Source organism: Monodelphis domestica, chromosome 1 (assembly GCF_027887165.1).
Source record: "Monodelphis domestica isolate mMonDom1 chromosome 1, mMonDom1.pri, whole genome shotgun sequence".
In the NCBI taxonomy this organism is placed as follows: Eukaryota; Metazoa; Chordata; class Mammalia; order Didelphimorphia; family Didelphidae; genus Monodelphis; species Monodelphis domestica.
Genome location: NC_077227.1, coordinates 426,448,954 through 426,472,707, shown reverse-complemented (window position 1 = coordinate 426,472,707; position 23,754 = coordinate 426,448,954). Strand labels below are relative to the sequence as shown.

The 23,754-nt window shown below is 41.5% G+C and overlaps 1 protein-coding gene across 2 annotated transcripts; it reads right to left on the bottom strand.

The window, feature by feature from the left end:
- Positions 1-29: 29 nt before the first annotated feature.
- Positions 30-18,673, bottom strand: WDR38 (WD repeat domain 38). Of its 2 annotated transcripts, XM_007474640.3 has the most exons (10): positions 18,416-18,673; positions 18,005-18,145; positions 17,668-17,788; positions 11,618-11,737; positions 7,181-7,278; positions 6,241-6,321; positions 1,802-1,930; positions 1,562-1,711; positions 795-842; positions 30-474 (listed from the first exon to the last, which is right to left on the bottom strand). In XM_007474640.3, the coding sequence occupies exons 1-10, from the start codon at positions 18,614-18,616 to the stop codon at positions 190-192; spliced, it is 1,374 nt and encodes a 457-aa protein (XP_007474702.2). In that variant the 5' UTR covers positions 18,617-18,673; the 3' UTR covers positions 30-189. The 2 variants fall into 2 exon arrangements, with proteins under 2 accessions (XP_007474702.2, XP_003339640.1); XM_003339592.4 differs by lacking the exon at positions 18,005-18,145 and having other exon boundaries at positions 18,416-18,670.
- Between the last annotated feature and the right edge of the window lie 5,081 nt (positions 18,674-23,754).

Sequence of the window (23,754 nt, the reverse complement as noted above, 5' to 3'; positions counted from 1 at the left end):
TAGTACTAAGGAAGACTGATAATTGATCCTTTTTAAGAAGCTGAGGTTGGAGTGTGTTGACTGTTTATTGGTTACTGTGTAAGGTACTTATTTCATAAGAAGACTTAGTTTCTCTTGATTGTTGAATGTAAGGTTAACTGCGTTGTTTTAAACTTATCGCTTGACTTAGGTCTTAGTTTTTCCATGTTCTCATTGTGAGGTAGAAATGGGGCTCTGGATCATAGTTGTTTTCATTGAAGCTTCTGGTTCCAGCTTACGTACACCTGGACTATGTATTCTAGTGACCTTCAAGCTGCTGTTATTTAGAGCTAACTTCTGAGAGGGTAGCTGGCTTGGCTGAGAGCGCCTGGAATATTCTCCAAATAATTTTCGATCTGCTGCATCTCTTCCAAATATTCGGTGATCGGCCGACCCTGAAACCAGCAACTTCCCATCTGGGGTGAAAGCGCAGACATGGGCCACTTCTAAGACACCCTGCCAAAAAAAGAAAGTAGAGACCGCACTGAGCTAAGAACCTGAAGGCCCAGCTTCAAGTCACAGCTCTACCACTAAGCAGCTGGGTGACCCTGGCAAAGGCAGTTCTCATTTCATTCATTCTTCTGTATGAGTGTTTAACTAAGTAGATGACTTTGAAAGGTCTAGCTCTACCATTCTGTAAAGATGTCACTGCCTTGTTTCACTTTGGTGTTTCGATGTTCTAGGAAACCATTGATTAGCTGAGTATGTATAACCTAATTGCTATCTTAAACCATATTTTTTTTTTTACCCTTTCCCACCCACCTGCTGTATCTTACCCTCAGGCTCTCTGTGCATTTTCCAGTCTTACAATCCCAGATTTTGACCTATTTAAAAAGGGAAAAAATGTCAACAGAATGTCAGGACTTAGGAGACCTGGCCTTAGAGGCCTACAGGAAGACTAAGTGAAATCATGTATGAACCATTTTTTATTGCATGGCATACATACTTTTTAAGTTTAAGTGCTTGTTATAATAGGAACTTTGAAGAGCAAGTCAGTTAAGGTAATGGGCTAATGACAAACTACGTGTATTTCTTATGGAGAAGTAGGATATTGCAATGTTCTTTGGGTCTGATTTTAACATGTTTTCCACAATTCACAGATTCAAAGGATTTTCCTTGCAGCAACCTTGGTACACTGCCTTCCCATTTAGAACATAGGGTCAAAATGGAGCTTTAAGGGTAGATGTTGCTTTTTGAGGTCATTAGCTTAGTGATGCCAAACTCAGAAAGGCCACTTATTGACTTGGGAAACCACATGTCTGTTTCATTGTGTTTTTATTTTACAAAATAGAAACCACATTTTAATGTGGTTTGGGCCCCATGAGTACTTGATACCTCTGATCTAGCCCAAACTCCCTTATTTTATAGTTTGAATCCTAAGGGACAGATAGCTAGAGCCAGGATTTGGACTCAATTCCTCTGTCTCCAAAGCCAGCACTTGCTATAGTTCTGGAGACATACGGATAGGGTCACCAAGGTCCACCCGAGGTGCTGGGATTCATCCATTTGTAGGTGTCGTGAGCTGAGAAGAGTTCAGGATTACCATTTCAGAGTATTCTGAGCTAGCCATCTGATGCCCATCAGGAGAGAAAGCCATGCTCTTCACCCAGGTCAGATGTCCTAACAGTTGAATGAGGAGCTTCCCTGTTTCCGGATTCCAGATCCGGATAGTTTTGTCCCAGGAACCTGAGGCCTGTGGGACAAATGGAAGTATTTTGGCAGTGGGCCTTCCTGAGGTCCCATTCCCTCCTTCCTAAGAGGGAGGAAGATAATCCCAACTTACCAGGAGCCCAGATGGGGAGAAACACACACAGCTGACGTTTCCTTCATGGCCTTCCAGTGTTTTTTTTCTAATGTTACCCAATATGCTCAGGTCCCAGACTTGGACTGTGGAATCCCAGGAGCCAGTTGCCTGTCTCAAAAAAAAGATAGGCAGCTGTGATGTGAGCTTTGGACAAAGGAAAAGGGTTTACCAAGATTTAACATTTGATCAGGCAGAGGCAGCCATTGGCCAACAACCAGGAAAGAGAAGAGCTGGGGCTTCAGAAAGTGACCGGGCAAAAATTGTTCTAAAATCTTCCCTCAGTGCCAGAGCGGTTCTGTTCCAGAAGCGCATCACAGCAACATGGGAAGATAGCCACCCCCTGTTAGGAGATGAAGGGAATTCAGAAGAACCTTTTTTAAGGCTATACTGTCTTGTTAGCATGACATGAGGCTGCCTCAAAACTTCTGGGGAGGGAGACAAAGATATAGCAGGGGGGATGGGAAAGATCCAAATCAGAGTTTGAGGCCATCACAGAGCCAGGCTTCAAATAGCTATTTGGCCACATTCAACCATGTTCACACTGAAAAATTGATGCTAGGCTAGTAAATGACTGCATTAGCCAAGGCAGTTCAATGTACTCAGGAATTATATGAAATCTCAAAATACAGAAATTAAGAAAAAAATGGGAGATATTAAATGGTTAGGCTGTAATAACAGAAATGACTACTACCTAAATGAATTTACAGGCAATGGCATACCAGCTAAACTTTGGTTTGCCAAAGCCAACCAAAAGACCACTAGGATGAGCCAAATTCATCTGAAGGAACAAAAGGTGAAGGATCTCAAAGGATATCGGAAGGAAGAAGCGAGTAGTACCAAGTCTTGAACTAGATATGTAGGAAAAGGAAAAAAGCTATGATCATCTGAAAAGAAATAGAAAATTTGAACAATTCTGGTAAGAAAGTTGGGGGAATTCCTTGTTTGACCCAAACTAGAAAAAGCCTCATTTCTCGCCCTTTAGCACCAAATGAATATGTGACATAAATATAAAATAGGCAAATTGGAGAAGGAAAAGAAATGGAATTCACAACTATGGCCAAAAGAATTCTGGGGATAGAGATGATCATAGATAAAATAGGCAAATTTGGTTACATAAAAATGAAAAGCTTTTTGCACATTTAATAAAGCAGAATTCAAAAGGAAACCACTGGAGAGGGTGGCGTGCTAGCAGATTTCTCTGAGAAAGATTCAAGATATATGGGAAATTAGTGAAAATAAGAACAGTCATTCCCCAAAAGATAAATGAACAAAAGATGGGAATAGGCAGTTTGCAAGCTTTCCACCACAATAAGGGAAAATGCTCCAAGTCAAGAGAAATGCACATTCAAATAATTAAGATTTCTACCTTTCAAGTTGACAAAGGAAATTCTAAGGGGTTGGTGGGAAGAGGCTGAGTAGAGTAGTAGCAGGTCTATTCAAACAGCCTCATTAATGAACTGTTAATTGAGCTGGGAATTGGTTCTGCCATTCAGTACTCAAAAAGTTACTATGCTCTGATTCAGCAATATACCTGCTATCTACCTTAAAGAAGGCAAAGACAGAAAGGACCCACGAAAACTAAAATAATAGCAGGATTAGTGTTACAAAGAACTGAAATTTTGCACCCTAAGCCCAGGATTTCTTCGGGACCCTCTTTTTTTTTTTAAACCCTTACCTTCTATCCTAGTAACAACTCTAAGACAGAAGGTCAATGGCTAGGCAACCAGGGATAAGTGACTTGCCTAAGGTCACATGAAGAGAAGTGTGAGGTCATATTTGAACCCAGGTCCTCCTGACTCCTCTTCTTTGTAATTTATAACTTAAAAGCTAGAGCATAGAGAAGTTGAAATGACTTGCCCAGAGTGAAATAGCCAGTGTATGTCAAATTGAGGACTTGAACTCAAGCCTTCTTTGCTCTGAGATTAGCTCTCTAAACATTGACATCATGGTGCCCCTCATAAAAGTCAAACCATGCAAAATGAGAATATATGACAGAGAAAGCTGAGAAAATGTGTAGGAATGAATGCAGAGTGAAGGAAGCAGAACCAGGAGCATAAATTACCTGTGACCACAGGAATGTAACGGGAACAACTCTAGAATGAAGAACTCTGAGCAGTTCAATGACCAATCACGACTGCAAAGGACTGAAAATGAAATATTCTTCCCACTTCTTGGCAGAGAAGCAGCAGGCTACCAGAGAGATGCAAAACAAGGCAGACATTTCCAAAGCTGACCTGTGTGTCCATGCATCTATTGTGTATTATGTCTATTTTGGAGTCTGGGAGAGTTTTGAGAAAAAAGTTGGTGGGTAGTGATACTGATGGGGAAGAAAAAAGGAAGAAAACATTGATAAAACACTTAAAAAGGCACAGAAGAGAGCCACAGGAAGTTCTGAGACCAGCAGGGCAATTTTGTTACTATCATGTTAAATGTAACACGTTTAAAAAAACAAAAACATTGTACATAACGGGTTTACAGCTTCATAAAACCACCCTCTTCTTTGGATACTAAAACGTGAGTGTTGATGTTTGTCAAATTCATAATAAAAAATAATTTTAAAAAACCACATAGGTTATGACATCCGCATTGGTTCTCCTTTCTGATAGGTGAACAATCACATTTTCTTGCCAAGAATCAGGATATCACCTCCTCTGCTTCTTGGCTATTTCTAAACCTTGGCCCTGTGGGCAGAGGCAACAAGGTGGCATAGTGGAAACAATTCTGGGGCTGAAGTCATGAAGTGCTGAATTCAAATCCAACCTTAGACATTAACTGTAAGATGGGAATAATGATAGAACTTCTCTCTCGACGTAGTTGTGAGGATCAAATGAGATATTCATAAATTTCCTGGCACATCAGAGGCACTACAAAGCCTGTTCCTTTCCCTGCTCAATACAGGATCAGAAACTCTTGTTATTCAATTACTTTAGTTGAGTCTGATTCTTTTTTTTTTTTAATAATAAAAACCCTTACCTTCCGTCTTGGAGTCAATACTGTGTATTATCTTCAAGGCAGAAGAGCGGTAAGGGCTAGGCAATGGGTGTCAAGTGACTTGCCCAGGGTCACACAGCTGGGAAGTATCTGAGGCCAGATTTGAACCCAGGACCTCCTGTCTCTAGTCCTGGCTCTCAATCCACTGAACTACCCAGCTGCCCCCTGAGTCTGATTCTTCGTTACCCCATTTGGATTTTCTTGGCAAAGATACTGGAGTGGTTTGCTATTTCCTTCTCCAGCTCATTTGACAGATGGGGAAACTGAGGCAAACAGGGTTATATGATTTTGCCAGGGTCCCATAGCTAGTAAGTGTCTTGAGTTCAGATTTTAATTCAAGAAGATGAGTCTTTCAGACTCCAGGTCCTGGGCGCTATCTACTGTGCCACCTGGCTGCCCCTAAGACACATAGTAAACATTAATAAATGTTTCTATCATCCTTTTTTCATGTCCAATTTAAGTCCAGCCATCAAAAAGAGAAGCAATGCTATAGAGGGGAAAGAACCCAGGAGTCAGGATGTTCCATGATTCATGCTCTTTCCCTCCCCTCCACTCTCCCTCCTCCCATAGCCAACGAGCAATTTCACTGTGTCATTGATCAAGACCTGTCTCCATATTAGTATTTGCATTAGAGTGATCATTTAGAGTCTGCATGCTGTGATCAAGGAAATATTTCCAGAGACTTCGGAGAAAGAACACTATCCACATTGAGAGAAAGAACCGTGGGAGAAGAAACACACAAGAAAGACATATGACTTATCACTTGTTTCTATGGGTCTAGGATTTGGGGTTTGGTTTTAAAAGACGACTCTATTATAAAAATGACTAATATAGAAATAGGTATCAACTGATAACACATGTATAACCCAGTGGAATTGCTCGCCCGCTCTGGGATGGGGGAGGGAAAAGGGGAGGGAGAGAGCATGCATCATGCAGAAATGGAAAAATCTTTAAAAATAAATAAATATTTTAAATAAAGAAGAAAAGGCAAAATGGGATCAAGAAAAGTCAGACATGACTGAAATGACTGAACCACAAAAATTAATCCAGATTGTCTAGACTATAGGGAGTTACATGAAATAAAATTAGATGGATAAGTTGAATTTCAACTCTGGAAGACCTCAATACCAGGTAAAGGAGTTTGGGAGGGCCTGAATTAGGGAGGTAAAGAGGAGAGTACAGGCGAAGGGGAGGCAGGAAGAATTAAATATCAAGCGCTTTCCATATGCCAGACACTGAGCTGAACAATGGAGTACAAAGGATGTTATGGGAGAGAATCCACAGAATTTGGCAAGTAGTTGGACTGAGGGGAGAGATTTACAGGGGGAGTGAACAAAATGGAGGAGGGCCAGTTTATCTGTGCAAGTGCAACCACAGAGGGCCAAAGTGCCTGCCACTGCGGTGCTGAAGAGGGAGGTCATACTTACAAGATATTCTGAAACGGAAGAAAAGTCACTGCTTTGGATGGCATCGTGATGTCCAAGGAGTTCAGTGATCATCTGGCCTTTCTAAAAGAGGAGAAATAGCTGCCTAAATATATGCATCAAACCAGTATACTTGTAAAGGAGGAACATTAGAAGTAAGGGATGGGGGCTGCAGTGGCTCAGGGGATTGAATCAGGCAGAGGGATGGGAGGTCCTGGGTTCAAATCTGGCCTCAGACACTTCCCAGCTGGGTGACCCTGGGCAAGTCACTTCACTCCATTGTCTGGCCCTTAGCACTCTTCTGCCTTGGAACCAATACATAGTATTGATTCTAAGACAGAAGGTAAGGTTTAAAACAAAACAAAACAAAACAAAACAAACTAAGGGCTGTTAGAGATTATTTAGTCCAGCCCTCATGACAGATGAGGTAACTGAATCTCAAAGAGGATGTGACTTGCCTGCAGGTTTGTAGTTGGGATTCAAACCCAAGCCTCCCATCAAGAACCCTTTCTGCTATAATCTGCTGCTGCCTAGATGTGTTCCCCACAAAAAAAGAAACAACCATCAAGCGAGATTGACCGTCGTCACCACTTTTCTTTGACGTCGTTGAGAAATCCTAGTAGTAAAACCCCATCCAGCTCTCATAAATGGTTTCTATGTTCTGAAGTTTCCTTCCTAAAATCTGTTGAACATCCATTCCCCAGAGACTCCTCAGACTGCAGCTGAGATTCCTCTATTCCCTCCAACTCCCCAACCTCCAGGAAAAGAGCATCTACAAGTCCTTCTCTATAAGAAGGGACTCTGTGGAGTGATGCTCCCTCATGAAGCGGGGAACGAGTATCCCACATTGTCTAAGTTTGGCTTTCGTGAGTCTGTATGAGCTGGCTGTCTTGGGGAGAGCCTCACACCGCCTGCCACATCCATGCTGGCTCATTTCCCATACCTTCACATCCCAGAGGATCGCCTTGTGATCCCAGCCTCCAGATACCAGGCGTTTGGAGTTTGAACTGAAGCTGACTGTCTCCACACTCCGGGAGTGACCTGAGAATCACAGGGCAGAACAGGGTCCATGAAATAGAAACAGTCGGCCCCCACCGTGGCCCCCTGACCAGAGGGTGGTGTAAAGGGAGCTGAACAAGGCAGAGGAAAGGGGGCGATGGGCCAAAGATGGGTCTCTGCCGTAGATCCTATGGGGTGACTTTCTAAGGACACATAGAAGAAATTCCTTAGAGGGATGGAGGTAAGAGCCAGCGTGCGACACTTATTGTGTGGCCTGGGATCACCTACTCATTCACTTCCCAAAGCAACACTAGTTTCTCATGCCTGGGGTTAGGACTCCTTTGGAAGTGATGAGGGACTTCCAAGGGATAGTCAGTCATTTTGAGGGCACAGAACCTTCCTTCCTTAGGGCCTTGCCCTCCTCTGCCTATCCCTTTGGACATTGGTATGGATGCAGAGAGCTCTGGGCCACCTTGAGTTGAATAATCATAATTTACTTTAAAAAAATATTTATCTTCCACCTTAGAACCTATAGATTCTAAGGCAGAGAGTAGTAAGGGCTTGGCAGTGGGAGTTAAGTGACTTGCCCAGAGCCAGACAGCTGGGAAGTATGTGAAGCTAGATTTGAACCCAGGACCTCCGGTCTCTAGGCCTGGCTCTCAATCCACTGAGCCACCCAGTTGCCCCCCATAGTTTACTTTTTTTTTTTTTAAATCCTTACCTTCCGTCTTGGAGTCAATACTGTGTATTGGCTCCAAGGCAGAAGAGTGGTAAGGGCTAGGCAATGGGGGTCAAGCGACTTGCCCAGGGTCACACAGCTGGGAAGTGTCTGAGGCCAGATTTGAACCCAGGACCTCCCATCTCTAGGCCTGGCTCTCAATCCACTGAGCTACCCAGTTGCCCCCCATAGTTTACTTTTAAAGTACTTCAGGTCTCACAAGAGATGACTTCACACTAATCCTGAACCATGTATGTTGGCGGTGGCCCTCTCAGGATAACTCATCATTTTCTGGGTGAGGAAATTAAGGTAACGAAAGGTAAAGAGATTCACCAAGATCACAAGTATAAGAAGGAGGAAGCTTGCCTGAAAAAGATCTAGGGATCTTAGGGGACCATAAATTCAAAATGTGTCAATAGTATGATGTGGCAGCCAAAGGAAAAAAAAAACAAAAGCAAAATCCTAATGTGATCTGGGGCAGAATGAAGAGTAATCCAGTCCTTTGAGACAAGAAGTTGATAGTCCTGTCTGCCCTTTGATCCAGCCATAGCACTGCTGGGTCTGTACCCCAAAGAGATAATAAGGAAAAAGACTTGTACAAGAATATCCATAGCTGCACTCTTTGTGGTGGCCAAAAATTGGAAAATGAGGGGATGCCCTTCAATTGGGGAATGGCTGAACAAATTGTGGTATATGTTGGTGATGGAATACTATTGTGCTAAAAGGAATAATAAAGTGGAGGAATTCCATGGAGACTGGAACAACCTCCAGGAAGTGATGCAGAGCTAAAGGAGCAGAACCAGGAAAACATTGTACACAGAGACTGATACACTGTGGCACAATTGAATGTAATGGACTTCTCCATTAGTGGCAATGCAGTGATCCAGGACAATTCTGAGGGACTTATGAGAAAGAATGTTATCCACATCCAGAGGAAGAACTGTGGAAGTAGAAACACAGAAGAAAAACAACTGCTTGATCACATGGGTCAATGAGGATATGATTGGGGATGTAGAAATGATCACCCAATTGCAAGTATCAACAATATGGAAACAGATCTTGATCAATGACACATTTAAAACCCAGTGGAATTGCTCATTGGCTACTAGAAGGGAGTGGGAGGAGGGGAGGGAAAGAACATGAATCATGTAACTGTGGGAAAATATTCTAAATTAAATAAACTTAATAAAAAAAAAAAGGTGATAGTCCCTCCATATCTGTCCCTTCTCAGAACTCATCTGGAGTGTTGTGTTCAATGCTAGGTCACATTTAAGAAGGCCCTAATAAGCTGGCGAGTGTCCAGGGGAGGGCAATCAAGATGGTGAAGGGTCTTGAGTTGATTTCACAATGAACAGTAGGCAATTGATAAACATTTATTAAATGCCTTTTTAAGGGCCAGGTACTGCCTAGCTTCTGGGGATAGAAGGAGCAGTTGAAGGACCTGGAGGTGATAAGAATGGGCAGGTGGTGGGGTGGGATAGGGAAGAAGATCTATCTCAGCCCTCAAGTATTTGAAAGGCTGTCATGTAGAAGATGCATTAGCCATGTTCTGTTTGACCCCAGAAGAGCAATGGCTACAAGGTGGAAATAAGACAAAAGCAGACAATGTCAGGGGAAAAAATACTAATAATTAGCACTATCTTAAAGTGGAATGGACTGCCCCAGGACGGGGTGGGTACCCACTGCTTGGAGGTTTGCAAGCAGTGACTGGATAACCAGTAACAATCAACTTTGGTATACTATCATGAGTTGGACTTGATGGCCACTCAGATTCATTTCTACTTTCAAATGACAAATGTTACTGGAACTGGAACTTGAGTTTTTGGACTCTGAGCCCAGCACTCTTTCCACTTCAGCAGGAGAGAACAGGAAACCTGGATTTAAATGCTGAGAAAAAATGAGTTTGAGAGAAGTTATGTTTTGACCTAACCTCTTAAATCTTCATTTAAATTTTAAGGCGAAAGGGCCACTGGCATTCAAAGCCAAACATTTGTACTCTGAGTTCAGGGTCCTTTCTTTGCAATGAATCAGAGCCTGGGGAGAAGGAAGGAGGCCCCATGTATCCTTGGAAGGAGGCAGGAGTTGTCAGTTTGAAGACTCCAGGGCATCTCCCATCAGAAGCAATGGGCACCATGGGATTTTCTGGGACTACAATAGGAATTACCAGCTCTCTATACTCTCCTGGTTTCTCTTCTGACTGTAAACCAGAACACAGATTCCCAGTGTTTGTTATAGCATTACAGGACTTAGAGCTGTAGGATTTAAATTAATGTCCAATACTTCAAGTATTATTGTTTATAAAGTTTATTATCTAACAAAATAGAACCAGATGACTAAGTTTTTCTACCTGTTCAAAAAGCCCGCTCCACCAAAGCCATGAAAGGAAGACCAGAGAGAAAGAGAGACAGACAGACAGACAGAGAGGAATCTCTACCCAATTTATATCCTGTCTACGTCAGCATGTAACAACAGGAAGTGAGTGGGGTTCTGGGAATTGTAGTTTTGCTGGGGATCATAGTTTTTAGGGTAACAGATTCTAATTACACAATCTACCCCCTGAGATCCTTTGGAAGACTAGTCTCCCCAATGGATCTTGTAAACATAACCAACTTATAAATTATGATAATTTGGGGATAAAAGGGAAAGACAACAAAACCAATGATTGCTAGGTACACTGACAAAAAGTCAATTGGGGTAAGTTCCCTTCTGCATAAGACAATATCTACAAAATAAATGTGTAAATTGGGTGGAGATCCATCTCTCTCTCTGGTCTTCCTGTTGTGGTTTTGGTGTAGTGGGCTTTTTGAGCAGGTAGAAAAACATAGTCATGTGGTTCTATTTTATAACTTTATAAAACTTTATAAAATAATACTTAAAGTATTGGACATTAATTTAAATCCTACAGAGCTGGAAGAGACCTTAGAGACTATCTAGTCCAGGAAAGATAAAGAATAGTCCAGGGGCCAAATCTGGCCTGCTGCGTGTTGAGCTAAGAAGACTTTTTACATTTCAGGATTTTTTTTCTTTCACAAGCTCATTTTTATTGTGAATACTAATCATGCTTTTTCCATTCATATGTGGCTATTATGTGAACCTCATGGTACCATCACCATTATTTCAGTTATACAAATATTTTAGCATTTGAGCATTTAGCATCAGAACTCAAGTTTTTTAAATTTTATTTTTCATTTTTTATTTAAGTAATTTAGAATATTTTTTCCATGGTTACATGATTCATGCTCTTTCCTTCCCTCCTTCCTCCCCCCTCCCAGAGCATACAAGCAATTCCACTGGGTTTTACATGTATCATTGTTTAAAACCTATTTCCATATTATTAATATTTGCAATAGACACATTTTAGGATTCTTAAAATGTAAAAACCCTTCTTAGCTTGAGGGTTTTACAAAGATAGGCCTGGTTTGGACCACAGGTCATAGTTTACTGATCCCTCATCTAGCCCCATACTCTTCTTTTACAACTAAGAAAATTGAGGCCCACAGAGGCTGTGACTTGTTTAGTGTCATACAGGTAGAAGAATTAGAAAAAGATTCAAATCCCTAAGCCTTCGGATCCACACCAAACCTCATCTGAAACATGTGGCTTGGAGACCATCCTCCCCATCCCCTCCCACCCCCCACCTCAAGTTTCTTTGCATCAAGTCACCTTTCAGAACATGGAGGCATATGATGCTGGTTTTTGCATCCCACAGCCTGACAGTGCAGTCACGAGAGGCGCTTGCAAAATATTTGCCATTAGGAGAGAACTTGCAGAATCGTACTGGGCCTGTAGAAGACAGAAACCAAAACTGAAACTGTAGTTTAAGGAGGTCACAATACAATTTAGAAGGCTAGGCTTCCCCACAAACCATGTGTAATCTCTAGGAAAATGTTTTCCCAGAGTGGAGTACAGGGGTCTGAGTCCTTGGAAACCAGGCTCACTAGCCTGGCTTCCTGCAGGTCAGCCATGTGGAGGGCATTCTCTAAGATCAAAAGAAAACTCCCTTCATGTATGCTTCTTAGATTCTAGGACCCATACCTAGCCTAGAGACTTCTGCAAAACAGGAAAAATGAATGACTTTGACTTCATCCAATAGGTTCTTCCATATCAATGGACTTGGAGTAATAAGGTCCTACAAATTGAGATTTTTGAAGGGGCTCATTTAGGTCCCTCATTTTATAGATGAAGAAATTGAGGCCCAAAGAGGAGAAGAAGCTTGCCTGAGGAAACACAGCTAGTAAGTGACTCCCAGGAGACAGTCATAGTCTCCAACACTTCCTTCTTTGACTGTGGATAGAATTTTTCATCATGAATCTCTTGGGGATATCTTGGAATCTTGCATTACTGATAATAGTTTAGTCCTTCACAGTTGATCATCATATATTTGTTACTATATACAGTGTTCTGGTTCATTGATTTGCTTTTTCTCTATTTTATTGATATAGGTTTTCATAGATATAAATTTTCCCCTAGGTACTGCTTTGACTGCGTCCCATAAATTCTGATGATATCTCCTCTTTGTCATTCTCTTTTGATGAAATAATTTATTATTTCTATAATTTGTTCTTTGATCCATCCCTTTTGAAGAATTAGATGATCTAGTTTCCAATTAATTTCTAATTTGTTTCTAATGAACCCTTATGAATTATAATTTTTATTGCATTATGATTTTAAAAGGATACATTTATTTTTTCTGCATTTGGTTGTGATATATTTATGCCCTAGTACATGGTCAGTTCTTGTGTATGTACCATGTGCTGCTGAAAAGAAGATATGTTCCTTTTTATTCCCATTAACTTTTCTCCAGAAATTTATTAAACTGAACTTTTCTAACAACTGTGGCTCCATGATATTTGAATTGTTTCTTTCTGGCCATTTGCAGTGTTTTTTCTTTGAGCTGGGAGTTTTTGAATTTGGCTATAATATTCCTAGGAATTGTCATTTGGGGATATATTGCAGGAGATGATCTGTGGATTCTTTCCATTTCTATTTTAACTTCTTGTTCAAGAATATTAGGGCAGTTTTCTTTGATATATGATGTCCAGACTTTTTTTTTTTAATTATGACTTTCAGGTAGTCCAATAATTCTTAAACTGTCTCTCCTGGATCTATTTTCCAGATTAGTTGTTTTTTCAATGAAATAGTTCATATTTTCTTCTATTTTTTCGTTCTTTTTGATTTTGTTTTATTGTTTATGTCTCATGATGTCATTAGCTTCTATTTGCCCACTTAAAATTTTTAAAGATTGATTTTCTTCCATGATTTTTTGATCCTTCTTTTCTATTTGGTGCATTCTACTTTTCATGGAACTCTTTTGTTCAAGCTGTATTTTCTTTTTACATTATTTTCTTTTCTTTTTCCTATTTTTCTTCTGCCCCTCTGATTTTTTAATTCCTTTTTGAGCTCTTCCAGAGCCTGGGACCAATTCTCATTTATCCTTGAAGTTTTGCATATGGCCTCTTTGCTCTCACTATTCCCTACTGAATCAGTGCCTTGGCTTCTTTTTTTCTGTAAAAATGTTGTTTCTTTTGCTGTTTGCTCATTTTTCCAGCCTTTAATTTTTTTTTTTATCTTAAAGATGGGCTCTGTTTTCACAGTAGAGGGAGAACTCTCTTAAAGTTCGGTTTTTCCTTGCTGCTACTCTGAATTTTAGTTCTGGTTTTCCACAACTTTCAGTTCTTTCAAGGTGGTATCATGGGCGATAGGCTGAGAGCTTTGGAAGCTACTGATTCAATCTCCTCTAGGGATTGCTGATGGATTACAAGGTTCAAAGCACTGTGAGCTCTTTTGCCCTAGGGTCAAGCACCATAGACTTGGGGCCTCACTGCAAGCCTTTATACTTTATACTTTAACTTTAAGATATAGGCATGGGATGCTCTGCTATTGGCTGAGACAGGGTCCCAGGGCCTCAAAGTTGGCTTGTGCCCAGGTTTAGAACCTGGCATAGTAGGTGGAAGGTGGGTGGCATGCACTCCTATGTGCATAGTTTTATTTCTGATTCCCCTTGTCACCTTATGAAATAAATCTTTTCTGCCTTCAATTACATTTGTTTTCTGCAGGAGAGTTATGTCACTCCATCCCCTTCTTGGTTCTGTGAATTTAGCATTTGTTTTCAGGTGCTATTTTAAGGTTAGTTTGAGAAGATTCTCAAAGCAATTCCAGCTTTTTGTGCTGCTACTCTGCCATCTTGGCTCTGCCATATTTGACATTTATTATGGCACAATAGTATTCCATTACAACCATATATCATAACTTGTCCAGGCATTTCCCAATTGATGAGCATCCCCTCATTTTCCAAGTTCAATTTTCCACTACAAAAAGAATTTCTATAAATATCTTTGTAAAAATAGGTCCTTTCCCCCTATCTGTGATCTCCTTGGGATATAGCCCCACTTATTGCTGGGTCAAAGTATCCTTTATGGTCTTTTGGGCATGGTTCCAGATGGCTCTCCAGAATGGTTGTATCAATTCACGATTCCAATTTGGTTAGAATACTTAAGTCTTTGTCTTTACAATTATTGTTATTGTATAAACTGGTTTTCAGACTCTACTTCACTATTCATCAGTTACTACAAATCTTTCTAGGTTTCCCTGAAACCATCTTTTTCATGATTTTTTTAGATAAATGGGCAAATTTAATTATGCTAACCTTAAGTACTTTTGGCCAAAATGGGGTTCAGTTTGGCCTTGGTTTGCAATCTCTAATACTCACATGTATCTTTGCATTTGGTTGTGTCTGTGTGTGCCTGAATAACGCAGGCTGCTTCTATCTCCCCAATCTTACCTTATAAGAAGTAGGAAAGGGGATGGTGTGGTACAGATAATGAGAGATGCAAATAGCAGGACAAAAGAATCATTGAATGATTAACTGGAGGCTTTAATTAGAAATTAATATTGAGTTTTGGAGATTGTGGATCTGAGTTAAAGTGAAACCCCACAACATTAAAATGCATAGATTATGTTTAATTTAAGTCTGGGTAATTGCTGTGGATCAATTAGAATGAAGACAAACTCCCCATGAAATGTTATAATTTAAGATTTTTTTGTGTGATAATGGGTTGTAAAAAGCTTCTGTTTATAGAAGCTTGAGAACTTAAGTGCTGAGTTTTGTTTATGTTGTATTTATTTTAAAAAATTTTGTTTATTTAATAGAATTCATTCCCAGGCATTTCAGACCCTCTCTTCCCTCCCTGCCCCATAGAAAGTATCACCTGACTAACTGATTTGTATAGATAGATTGCATCTTTCCTGTTTCCATATTCCCCAATTGATGGACACCTCTTAAATTTATATTTACCACCACAAAAAGAGTTGCTATAAATATTTTTGTACATATTGGCTCTTTTCCTCTTTCTGTGATCCCTTTGAAGTACAGGTCTACTATTGATGTTAATATTCCTAGGGGAAGGAGTATGCACAATTTAATGCCTTTTGGGGCATGGCTCCAAAGTATTTTCCGGAATCATTGGACTAGTTTACAATTCTACCAATATTCTATTAATGTGCCTGATTTTCTACAGCTCCTCAAGTGTTTTTCATTTTTCTTTTTCTTTTTTTTTTTGGTCAACTTTGCTATCCGATAGACATGGGATAAAACCTTAGAGTTCCTTTAATTTATATTTCTTTCATTTTTAAGTGAGTTGGGGCATTTTTTCATATTTCATGACTATATCAAGAGAGCTTAGATTTTCTTTTCTTGAGAACTTTATTCAAATCTTTGGCCATTTATCAATCAGGGAATAGTTCTTATCTTTACAAAACTTGTTGCCAATTTCCCCTCTCTCCTAAGTTATCTGTTTCTCTGCTTTCTCTCTCTCTCTCTCTCTCTCTCTCGCTCTCTTTCTCTCTCTCTCTCTCTCTCTCTCTCTCTTTAAACCCTTACTTTCTGTTTTAGAATCAATACTGTGTTTTGGTTCCAAGGCAGAAGAATAGTAAGGGCTAGGCAACCGGGATTAAATGATTTGTCAAGGATCACCCAGCTAGGAAGTATCTGGGATCAAATTTGAATCCAGGACCCCATCTCTAGGCCTGGCTTCTCAATTCACTGAGCCACCTAACTGCCCTCTTTTCTCTTCTAATTTTAACTGTATTGGTTTTATATGTGCAAAAATGTTTTATTTTTACATAAACAAAATTATTCTTTTCATCTTCTAAGACTCTTCTTTGGTAGTCCACACTTTCCCTATCCATAGCTCAGCAAATAATTTCTTCCTTTCTCATCTAATTTGTTTAATATATCTATGCAATTTATCCATTATCACCTAGGTTTCAAAAAAGCAAATTTTCAAAATTCTGGAAAAGGATCCCATAGTCAAAGGATCTAAAAAGAAAGACAGCTTGAGAGGTGGGAAGAATGAAAATATGAAAATGATCTCAATAAGAAAAAAAAAGGAGGGGGATGTCTTTTTTTTTTTTAAGTCTGATATTCCTGGATTGATTTCAAATTCAGGAGGACAAGCTCAAAAGGAGAATGGAGGATGAATAACAAAAACATGGTGAAAGGGTCTGGTCAGAAGGGAGTCATGAAGGTTATGTACCCAGAATAAGCTAAAGCTTGTGTGAATTAAGTCAAGGTAACAAAATGGTATTTTTTTGTTTTTTGGCTTTGTTTTGTTTTTCAAAGGCAGTTTTTGTAGCAACAATAAAAGCTGACCCTTCTAAGGTGCTGTGCAGTTTACAAAATGCTTTCCTCAAGAGGATCCTGGGAGGGTTGGAAGTGCATTATTATCTTTTAAAAAAAAAAATACTGCATATTAATTCCAAGGCAGAAGAACACTAAGAGCTAGGCAATGGGGGTTAAGTGACTTGCCCAGGGTCACACAGCTAGGAAGTGTCTTAGGCTAGATTTGAACCCAGGACCTCCCATCTCTGGACCTGACTCTTAATCTACTGAGCCACAGCTGCCCCCCTTTTTTATCTTTTAGCAGATGAGGTAGCTGAGATTCAAAGAGAAATTACTTGACCCAAGGGCTATGTGGTGGAGCCTCCATTTGAAGAGTCTCCTCTTCAGTCATATATCTCTTTCTCCAGCACCACATAAGCTAGTAAGGGGTGGGTTGAGGCTGCCAGGAATGGATGGTGTGATTGAGGTTTGAAGTCGGAACCACTTTGAATCTATTTTTATTTTCTTCTTCTCTCTTGAGGAGAGGCAGTGTGTGGATGGAAAGGTTCCAAGGAACAGAATGTTAGGTCTGGAAGAGACTTGAGATTATTTAGTTCCACAATTCCTTGTTTTAAGGAGAAGGGAAATGAGAGCCGGGTTCCAGATACTGTTATCTTTTACAACCCTGAGGGTTGGAGCCTCAAGGACCAAGGACCTAGAGAGCCGCCTCTGCAGCAAGTGGACCTGGAATTTTTTCTTGCTGCCAGGTTCTCTCCCGAGGGCAGTCTGCACCCCAAAGTGGCTGGAAGAACCCCACCTTTACTTCGCCCACCCAGCATCTCCCTCCCCCTTTCCTCCCCAATCCCCGATGTGGTTCCAACTCTCGCCTGGGGTGTCAGCCGTTGGGGCAGCAATAGGGGAAGCCTGGAGGGAGGAGTGGGGGACCCCAGCATCCCTAATGGTCTGAGCCCCGCTGCAGTCATGCCGCGGTGCACGGATCCAAGGGCGACTTTGGCAGCTGGCTGCTACAAGCAAGTTAGAGGGCAGAGGCTGGAATGCGGAAGTAGGAAGGGTGGGGGGATGACAATCCGGGTGGGATGCCCGCGCAGCCCACCTGTGTGGCCCTGCAGCTTCCGAAGCAAACGCCCGCTCCGAGACTCCCACATGTACACTTGGTTGTCATCGCAGCACGTGAGGAGGATCCGGGTATCCGGGGAGAAAGCGCAGGAATTGACCTGGGAGGGAAGAATTCCTTTGGATTCCATTCCAAAAGATAGCCTGGAAAGAATGCCTGGCTCAGAGGCGAGTGACCCTGCGCTAGTCATTTCATCACTAGGCTTCAGTTTCCTCATCTGCAAAGTGAGGGAGCTGGATTCCCTGATTTCCAGAAAGGCTCCTTCAGCTCTAAATCCGCATTCAAGTTTTAATTTGCAGGTGACCTACATCATCACTGATGGAGAGAACGTGGAGGCAGGAACACCGTCTTCGGAGGCCATTCTTGCAATCGTCCAGGGAAGTGACAACGGGATCAGTGCTAGCGTCACGGCGGAGAGAATAAGGAGAAGGGGTCCCACGCGAGAGATTGATTGACTCTTTAGGGGCATGAAATGAGGGAAAGGCAAGCGTCCGGGATAAACCCCAAGGCTTCAAGACGGGATAATTCCCCAGACAGAAACAGTGAAGTCAGGACAGGGAGCAAGTTAAGGGGAAATTAGAGCAAGGTGTTCTGGGAAGGAAGAACAAGGAAAGAAGCCGAATAACCCAAGCAGCGCCCGGGAAAAGGTGGGGGTCTGCTCTGGGCCCAGGTTGCCCCCTCCTCCGACTCGCCACAGCTTGGGCCTCCATCCACGTGCCCCGCTTACCTCCCCCTTGTGTCGACTATAGTATTTTACACTGCCCACTGTCAGAGGCGCCCAGGACTTTGCGATTGATAAGGGCCTTTTCCGTGGGGTCGGGTTGGAAGACGTTGATGGAGTTTCAGATCTCTCTTTGCTGGGGCCTCGATCGAGGGCCCGGCCACGCACAGCGGGCTCCTCTCCCCTGATGACTATGGATCTGGGCATGCTGGAGCTGTTCCCGGGTAGCAATGGGTAGGAAGAGGAATGTATACGCTGGGGTTTCCATGGTGACCGCCCCGCCCTTCTCTCCTCCCAAGTCCAGCTTACCTCCACTAGGGGGTGCCCTCAGCATTTCCAAACAGCAGCTATTAAACGCTTACTGTGTACTGAGAATCCCGGGATTCCACGCGGGACAGATGCAAAGGATACCAGAGGATATATTATTTATACTATATATTACATAATTGTATATTATATTTAATCATAATTTATATATTCAACATAACTATAGTTATAAATGTAATATAATAAATATTATTTTATATACATATATTTTAAATAATAATATTTAGTCATATTCCTATAGTCCCTTAAGGTTTACAAAGTACTCTCCTCACAACAGCCCCGAGGTAGGTGGTTGCAGGTATTATTATCTCCATTTTACAGAGCAGGCAATTGAGGCTTACACAGGGGAAATGACTAGTTCAAGATCATATAGTTCAGAGGTGGCTCATCTCAGCCTTGAACCCAAGTCTTCTGCTTTGAAGTTCACCAATCTTTTCACCATCCCTAGAAGCCTTATAAAAGAAGTGGATGGAGACAGCTAGATAGCACAGTAGCTAGAGTTGAGAAGATCTGGGTTCAAATGCTGCCCCAGGCACTTCCTCTGGTCAAGTCATTTCACCTTAATTGCCTAGTCTTTACTGCTCTTCTGCCTTAGAATGGATAATACTTCTAAGACAGAAGATAAGGGTTTTAAGAAAGAAAAAAGAAAAAACGTGGGTGCAAAGTGACAAGGAAATGGCAGCATCACTTTTGTCCTAACACCTAGTGGGTGCTTGCTTGCCAAATGTCAGTAAGTTTAGGATCCAAAATGCAAAGCTATATTTTTCTTTTGTGTGTGTGTGTGTATTAATTTTGCCTTTATTTTATTCCAGTAATGCATCCAAGTTTAAAAAAAATGTATTTAGTCAATTTAGAACATTATTCCTTGGTTACAGGAATCATATTCTTTCTTTCCCTCCCCTCCCCACCACCCCTTCCTGTAGCTTCCTGTTTGCACTAGGATGTTCATTTAGGGTATATATCCCCAACCATATCTCCTCAACCCATGTATTCAAGCAGTTGTTTTTCTTCTGTGTTTCTACTCCCACAGTTTTTCCTCTGAATGTGGATAGTGTTCTTTCTCCTAGATTGCTCCAAATTGTTCATGATCACTGCATTGCCACTAATGGAGAAGTCCATTACATTCAATTGTGCCATTACATACAATTGAATTATACATACAGTTCAAGTGTATCAGTCTCTGTGTACAATGTTCTCCTGGTTCTGCTCCTTTCACTCTGCATCACTTCCTGGAGGTTGTTGCAATTCCCAAGGAATTCCTCCACTTTATTATTCCTTTGAGCACAATAGTGTTCCATCACCATCATATACCACAATTTGCTCAGCCATTCCCCAATTGAAGGGCATCCCCTCATTTTCCAATTTTTGGCCACCACAAAGAGTGCAGCTATGAATATTCTTGTACAAGTTTTTTTCCTTATTATCTCTTTGGGGTACAAGCCCAGCAGTGCTATGGCTGGATCAAAGGGCAGACAGACTTTTATCGCCCTTTGGGCATAGTTCCAAATTGCCCTCCAGAATGGTTGGATTAATTCACAAGGCTTAGTTACTATTGATACATCCTTGGGACCATTTACCAGCTCTGTGACCTTGGGTACAATTCTTGCCTTCCAATTTCTTCATTTGTAAAATAACAGACCTAGGTAAGCCTTTTCCAAAATCCAGAACCTTGCCCACCTTCTAGGTTTCCACAGAACCCTTGACCACGATATCCACCTCTATGAATTTGTGCAGGCTGGCCTCCACTCGTGGAATACAATTCTTCTCCTCTGGCTCCTAGAGCGACTCCTGATCTTTCTTCAAGGCTTGACTTAGCTGCCACCCCATCCATAAAACCTACACTGATTCTCACTCCTCCCTGCTCCACGGCACCCTTGAACTTCCTCTTCAAATCACCTTGTATTTTTTTGTATGTATGCATGTTGTATTCACCCAGTAGAATGTAAGTTTCTTGAGGGCAGGGACTTTTCTACCCCCGTGTCTTCTATCCTTAGTGTCTGTGCACATAGTAGATATTCAATATATGCTTGTCGAATTGAATTACAATATTGTCTTCCTCCCTCTCTTCTTCTTTCCCTGGAGAGGGAGGGAAGACTCCATTCTTCTCTTCCTTCTTTCCCTCCTTCCTTTCTTCCAGTCTGTTTTCAGGGCCTCTGCTAGAGGGCGCCCTGGCCCCATGCACTGCTTGCCCCTGGAAGATAGAGCTCACTAAGAATTAGCATCTGACTGGGAAGCGTTGGCTGGACCTTCCACTGTAGAGTATACCAACTCAACCTAAATCTGGTTTGACTCTGTCCCACGGTCCCTAAACCAGGCCACCATCATATTCATTTCTTTTTTTCTTTCTCTAAAACCCTTACCTTCTGTCTTAGAATCAATTCTGTGCATTGGTTCCAAGGCAGAAGAGCGGTAAACAGGGGTTGTGACTTGCCTGGCATCACAGCTAGGAAGTGTCTGAGCTCACATTGAACCCAGGACCTCCCATCTCTTCGCTTGGCTCTCAATCCACCAAGCCACCTAGCTTCCCCCATTACATTCATTCTTATTGCTTTGGACTGAGAAATGTTCCCAAAAGGGGTTTAACCCTTCCAAGGGACCCTTTGAAAAGGAGGGAGGATTATTAACAGTAATATTACTATTGATAAAGGTTTAACATGTTTTAAAAATATTATATGAATAATAATAGTGTTTACATAATGCATTAATGTTTACAAAAACACTTTACTTATATTATCTTGTTTCTCATGAATATCTGAAGCAGGATAACTAACTCATTTCTCCTTTTCCTCCTCCTCCTTCCCCTCCTTCTTCTTGTTCTTGTTCTTCTTGTTCTTGTTCTTCTTGTTCTTGTTCTCCTTTTCCTTCCTCCTCCTCCTCCTCCTTTTTTCCTTACCTTCCGTCTTAGAATCAATACTCAGTATTGGTTCCAAGACTAAAGAGCAGTAAAGGCTAGGCAATTGGAATAAAGTGACTTGTTCAGAATCACACAGGTAGGCAGGAAGAGTCTGAGGTCAAATTTGAACCCAAGAAACCCTTCCCTAGTTTCTAGGCCTGGTATTCTATCCACTGAACTATCTAGCTGCCCCACTCAAGAAACATTTAATCTTCCAATTTATTTTAAATACATCAATGTCACTAACTAACTGTGTGACCTTAGGCACATTGTTTCCAGTCTCTGAGTCTTAGTTTCTTTTTCTGTAAATGAAGGGTTTAATTGGAAACCAAAGTTGTAGAACTACAAAGAACAAGCTGGGCTCCCACATAGACATAAGAAAGTATTTCTTTCAACTGTTTTTTTTTTGGCTAGGAGAATTCCATAGGTGTGGAAAACTGGATGTATTATGAAATTTTTTTCAGTGAGTTCATTGGTTTTACTGATTTTTCCTCTCCGTTTATTAAAAAAACAAAGCATTCTTTATTATAAGAGATGACCCTATGGGAAGGAAAGGGAAGGAGAAATTTAGCTTATGTAAGAACAAAAGACATCCATCAAATCTTCTTTTAAAAAATGAAAGGTTTGGACTTGGTAATTTCTAAAGTGCTTTCCATCTCCAGTGGGGCATATTTAAAATTCTAAGTCTCTTTCTTGCTCTTACATTCCCTATTTTAAGGTCTCTTCAGTTTTAAGTTTTCTGCTGGCAGATAAGGTTTACTTCCATCATTAACATTCCAAATAGCAATTTGACATTTACAAGGAGCTTTCCACCACCCAAGAACTTTGTAAGGTATGCAGTATAAAGATTATTTCCTCCATTTTACTGATTAGGAAAACTGAGGCCCAGAGAGGGGAAAAAATCATCAAGATCACATGGCTAGCAGTGAACTATTAAAAAAGAAAACTCAAAACAAGCAAAACATCCACCATCCCCTTTTTTGTCAAAGGAACCTTGGCAAAATCAAACCTAGGCTTCCTAATGTCCAAGCCTTGACTACCCTGGCAAAGCCCAAGGGCCTCTGTCTGAATCTACAAATAGGCCAGGCCACTGTTAACCCCTCTTCTAAGCCTGGGGCCCTGCCCTTTATGGAAGAGACCCCAAGAGCCTGTGGGGCAGGAATAGGGGTTTGGGGTGCTTTTTCATCCAAAACCTCAGCCAAGATGGCCATCCAGACCCTCGCCAGCCTATGTGGGAGTCTCTCCCCATTTCCAGGGAGCACAGATCCAAATGGCAGCGTGGTTTCCAAGTTGAATGGTTTCCCCGAGCTGTGGCTGTTTATTTTTATTTCTTTTTTTTTTCCCCAAAAGACAATCTGTTGCCCAACTCCAGCCCACCCCACACTCCCTCAGCATCTCCTCCTGAGGGAAAATATTATTTCACTAAATAAATGATTTCCAGCCGGAACTGATTATAAACCAGAAACAGATGCAGAGGCCAGGCCAAGTAGGGCTCTCCATGGTACTCAGCCCAGGCTCAGGGACTGCATGGTCCTTTGGCTCCTTCCTGGGGTACCCTATGCTAGCTCGAGGTAGCAGGGGACAAGCTGTCTCTAGCCCTTAGGCTGCCAGTCCTTGAGACCCAAATCCTACCCTTTTCCTTTCCTATTCCCATCCATCCCACCCGACTGGGCCTCCTGAAGACTAGTAGGAAGTGGGAGCCAACAGGAAAAAAGCTATTCCTTCTTTCCTGTACGCTGAGTCCTACCTTATCCTCATCCTCCCTTACAGCTTCATTCCCGCTCCTCCATTTAATGGGAGCATCAGGCTGTAGGGCAAAGTGGAAAGATAATCAGTTTTGGAACCTGGGTTTAAATCCAAAAGAGACTAGATAAATTTCTTGATCTCTCTGATCTTCAGTTGTCAAAGCTGCTATATAAAATGATGGAATTAGATTAGATATGGGGTCTTAACCTGAGATCTATGAGTTTGTTTAAAAAAGAAATTTGATATGTGTGTGATATATATGTATATGGCTTTTGAGGCATAGTGGATAGAGTTCCAGGCACGGGAAGACCTGAGTTCAGATCTGGCCTCAGATATTTCTTACTAGTGATGTGACCCTGGGTGAGTCACTTAACCATGT